Consider the following 3,927-nt stretch of genomic DNA (forward strand, 5'->3'; position numbering starts at 1 on the left):
CGTAGTGAATTACCTTCTGTAGCTGCCTTGTACACCACATTTCTCTCGTTGGCAATCACATTCTATCATGCCAAATATAATATTTATGCTCACAAATCATGTGAACCTTTTGTGCTTTCACTCCCACCATTTAACACCTTATTTCCTTGCCTAATTGCAAAATAGGTTGTTGAATCACTCCCCCTAAACTATAAGCTGGAAGCAAACTGGCTTGTCAGAAAATTGAATGCGAATGCTTGATGAATTGTGTTGTTTTATTTTCATTTTGACTTTATGTAATACAGGATACACATATTTCCTCCTATATATAATTGTCTTATGTATATGCTTATTTTATATTCATTTTCAAATTATTTTAATACTCAAATCACCTGCCATTAGTTGTGTTATTGTCAAACAATAGCTTCCTTGATTTGTATTTCACTGAAAGTAGAGTTTCACTGCTAAAATTATTTAAAACCTGTGGTGTTATTGCTTTCAGGATGAATCTGTACTAATTTGGTTCTCAGGGGAAGAGGAGAAACACCTCAAACTAAGGCACGTGTCTAAAATCATTTCAGGGCAGCGCACTGTAAGTTTCTTGCTGTGACGACAATATCATTGTATAACTACTCTGTCTACACTTTAAAGCTTATGAAGGAATGGTAAATATTCATTGATGTCGAAGTCTACAGTGGGGCTGAGTAGAGTGTTAGATTGCCGAAGTTTTACATAATCCTCATCGTATTGCAGCATCCATGAGAAATCAATGGCATACCTATTTTTCCACCGTTCTGCCCTAACTAACGTAATTTGGTACCCTTGAGTTCTTTTACTCCATGCAGGATCTGTTTGTTTTTTGCACCATTGTAATTGATAATGGTTTTTGTGTGCATGGTTAAGTTGTGATAATGTAATCATCGCAGTTCTACAGTGCTTGATCTTCCAGATCTCGTCCTCAGCTTGCTAGATTTTCCTCCATGGAGTCCTTCAAACGAGTGGAAAGTCGGTCTTCCAAGAGAAACAAGAAACCAGAATTCAACAGTAGTCGTGTGTCACCTATTCCAAATGGGAATTCACAATGGGGGGATTTTAATGTCTCTAAATCATTTAATCCAATGTTTTGCTCGTCCAAGAAGTTTTTCTCAGCTTCTGTACTTGGGTCCAGAATTGTTTCTTGGGCAACATCGCTAATATCAAGACGATCAAGCCCACCTCGTTCCACGACACCAACACCTACTCTTGGTGGACTTACCTCTCCGAAAATTGTTGCGGATGATGCTAAGAGAATAAATGATAGCCTTAGCCAAGAAGTTACTAGGTTAAGACAACAGGTACTAGTATTATCTTGCTTGACAGTCATCTGCTTCTGTAATTCGTTGGGAATGTTTCTTTCAATTTGAAGTTTGATGAAGCAATGGGAATGGTGGTGTACTAATATGTGGAAAAGGTGAAGGAGCGGTGCCTAATAATCCATAGAAGCTAAAGTTTTTTTTATAAATGCCTTTCTTTTCTTGGGATGACTGACATTATGGGAACGGTTAGGATATTGGTGTCCACATCTTTTCTCTGGGTTTGTTTGTGCATGCAAGCGAGTGAATATATACACATATTCTGGTGAATATATGTGGTGATACATGGTACATAATCCAAAGTTTGTGTTGTAGGAGCTGGTCTATGAAGTTCTAAAACCATACCATTTGAACTAGTTGTGTTTCCAGGTCCAAGGCCAGTTTTTGTTCATTGTGCAAAAACCCAGCTAATCACTATGGAAGCTGGTCAATGAAGTTCAAGAGTTAAACGCAAACCTTTTGAACTTTAATTTGTCCTCTTTTTTTTGTTTTGTTCTGTTTATTTTTTAGCTTCTTTTGTTTACTTTGGCAAGGGGCATAGCTATTTCTCCAGCCAAATCTTCTGTAAGTTTAAATGTTGTTTCTCTAAAGAGAATTTCCTTGTAGTTAATGATATAAAATTTAGGATTAAAAAGGTGGAGTTTACTTCCAATATAATAATATGAGTTGTTATTTGGTTAGAGAACTAGTCAAAAAGATTTTCTCTGACGTATAGAAGATGTGATTTGTCTGTAGACAAACAAGAGTCTCCTTTTCCCATAATTTATCACAGTTTCAAACAATGTTGGTGTTCTTTTGTGTCGTCTGACCAATCTTTACCTTAGGTGGAAAATCTTACCCTGAAAGCTCAACTTCAAGAAGTAGAGTTGGAAACCGTAAAGGAAGTGATCAAGTCACTTACTGCTGGTAACCGCAGTTCAGGCCAAAGCAGACAAGGCCAGTCAGAAACAACAACCAGAAATGGTGGCAGAACTAAAGAAGGTGATTCTCGTAATGACAATGAATGGGTTGTGCAAGACAAGCCAGGTGTTTATATCACGCGTACCTCCTTACCTGGCGGTGTTATAGATCTTAAGCGAGTACGGTTCAGGTATGTTTGTATCTATTCTTCTCCAAATATCATTTTAATCAAACCCAGCTTCTTGTACTTGAAATACCTACTAGAATCTTTTGCAACTGCTACACAGATATTTTTCTATGCAAAAAGATAGAATTGAGGTAAACTAGTGATGATATAAATTTAATTTAACCCAGGGATTTATTATGTGACTTGAATTATTAGGAGACCAATTGGCGTAGTCATTGAAATGGAGATGGTGATTTATGGAGTTGGATTTTCTTGAGTTCAACAAAAGTTTCCTGTGTTCCAACCATATTTTGCCACTTCTTTTTTATTCTGACAATATTCAAGAGTTGATAGAGCCACAAGAATAGCATAAAGTTACACTGTTTTCCTTTGTTGCACAGCATATTGGAAGTTAAACCTCATAGTTATTGGTTGTTAATGATAACTTCATTTTGGGGTCAGTTTGGTAACGTTTCTTAATTATGTTTTTCTGGTTTTGTTTTCAAAAATTTTGAGTACTGTTAATGAAAACAGCGTTGGCCATTCCTACTCTGGCAACTCCCCTCTGGTCATTCCATCCGCAACCCCCTCTTGCAACTCACACAATATGTTTTCTTGTTTTTGTTTTGGAAATGTGTACCAAATATGTTTTTTTTTTTTATAAAATTTTTATAAAAATATAAAATAAAATAAATAAATAACACGATTCCTTGCTTTGGAAATAAAAAAACAGAAAACTAGCAATGATACCAAATAGTACAATATTTTGGTAAAAGAAGTTTGATAAGATATTCATTTTAACATGGCCTATAACTGTTTGGATGCAGTCGGAGGCGGTTTAGTGAGACACAAGCGGAACAATGGTGGGCGGAGAACCGGGCAAGAGTATACAAACAGTACAACGTGTGCGAGGTTGACAAGTCAAGTGTGGGTGTTGGGAGTGAGGACTGTGGACATTGACTGACGTGGAAATGTTCATATGCAAAATCAAAAAGTATTATCTTTTAAAAAAATTTGATCTAAATTCATGGTTGAGGAAGGTCTTATTGATCCATTAGTTTGGCTATCATGTTACCAAGGGTTGAGGAAAGGTTTGCTATAAAGTGAGAGTGGAGTGGTTTGATTGGGTTTTCTTTTATATTTCGCCGCTTAAATTTCTATTTTGCATTTTAATTTTTTTTTCCTGAAAATGTGTACTTTGTGTGGGGGAATTGAGGGTGAGAAATGTATTTGGGAATCATGACATAGTTTAACTTGTTTTACTACTGTGGTGCCCAACCACCACTCCCAAATGCTGCCACCGAAGGAGTTCTTAAAACTCATGTATTTGGTCTCCTATAAGTTTGTTATCTTTCGTTTTATATCTATTAAAATTGGAGACAATATGAGCATCTACAGGTGGTTGAGTGATACATATCATATAAATAGTCAAACAAAACACTAAAGTATTGTGTTATAGTAACGAAATTCAATTTGTTCGGGTGACACAACTAAAACCCAACAAAATCTTGGTCTTCTATGGCAGACACA

The 3,927-nt window shown here is 36.2% G+C and overlaps 1 protein-coding gene across 1 annotated transcript; it reads left to right on the forward strand.

The window, feature by feature from the left end:
- The first annotated feature begins 959 nt into the window (after positions 1-959).
- LOC145806851 (PH, RCC1 and FYVE domains-containing protein 1-like) lies at positions 960-3,357 on the forward strand. The gene is made up of 3 exons (XM_082904685.1): positions 960-1,313; positions 2,156-2,421; positions 3,225-3,357. The coding sequence occupies exons 1-3, from the start codon at positions 960-962 to the stop codon at positions 3,355-3,357; spliced, it is 753 nt and encodes a 250-aa protein (XP_082760811.1).
- The last annotated feature ends 570 nt before the right edge of the window (positions 3,358-3,927 follow it).

The sequence above is a fragment of the Camellia sinensis genome, chromosome 14, assembly GCF_055761805.1.
Source record: "Camellia sinensis isolate YWXY chromosome 14, ASM5576180v1, whole genome shotgun sequence".
NCBI classification, from domain to species: domain Eukaryota; kingdom Viridiplantae; phylum Streptophyta; class Magnoliopsida; order Ericales; family Theaceae; genus Camellia; species Camellia sinensis.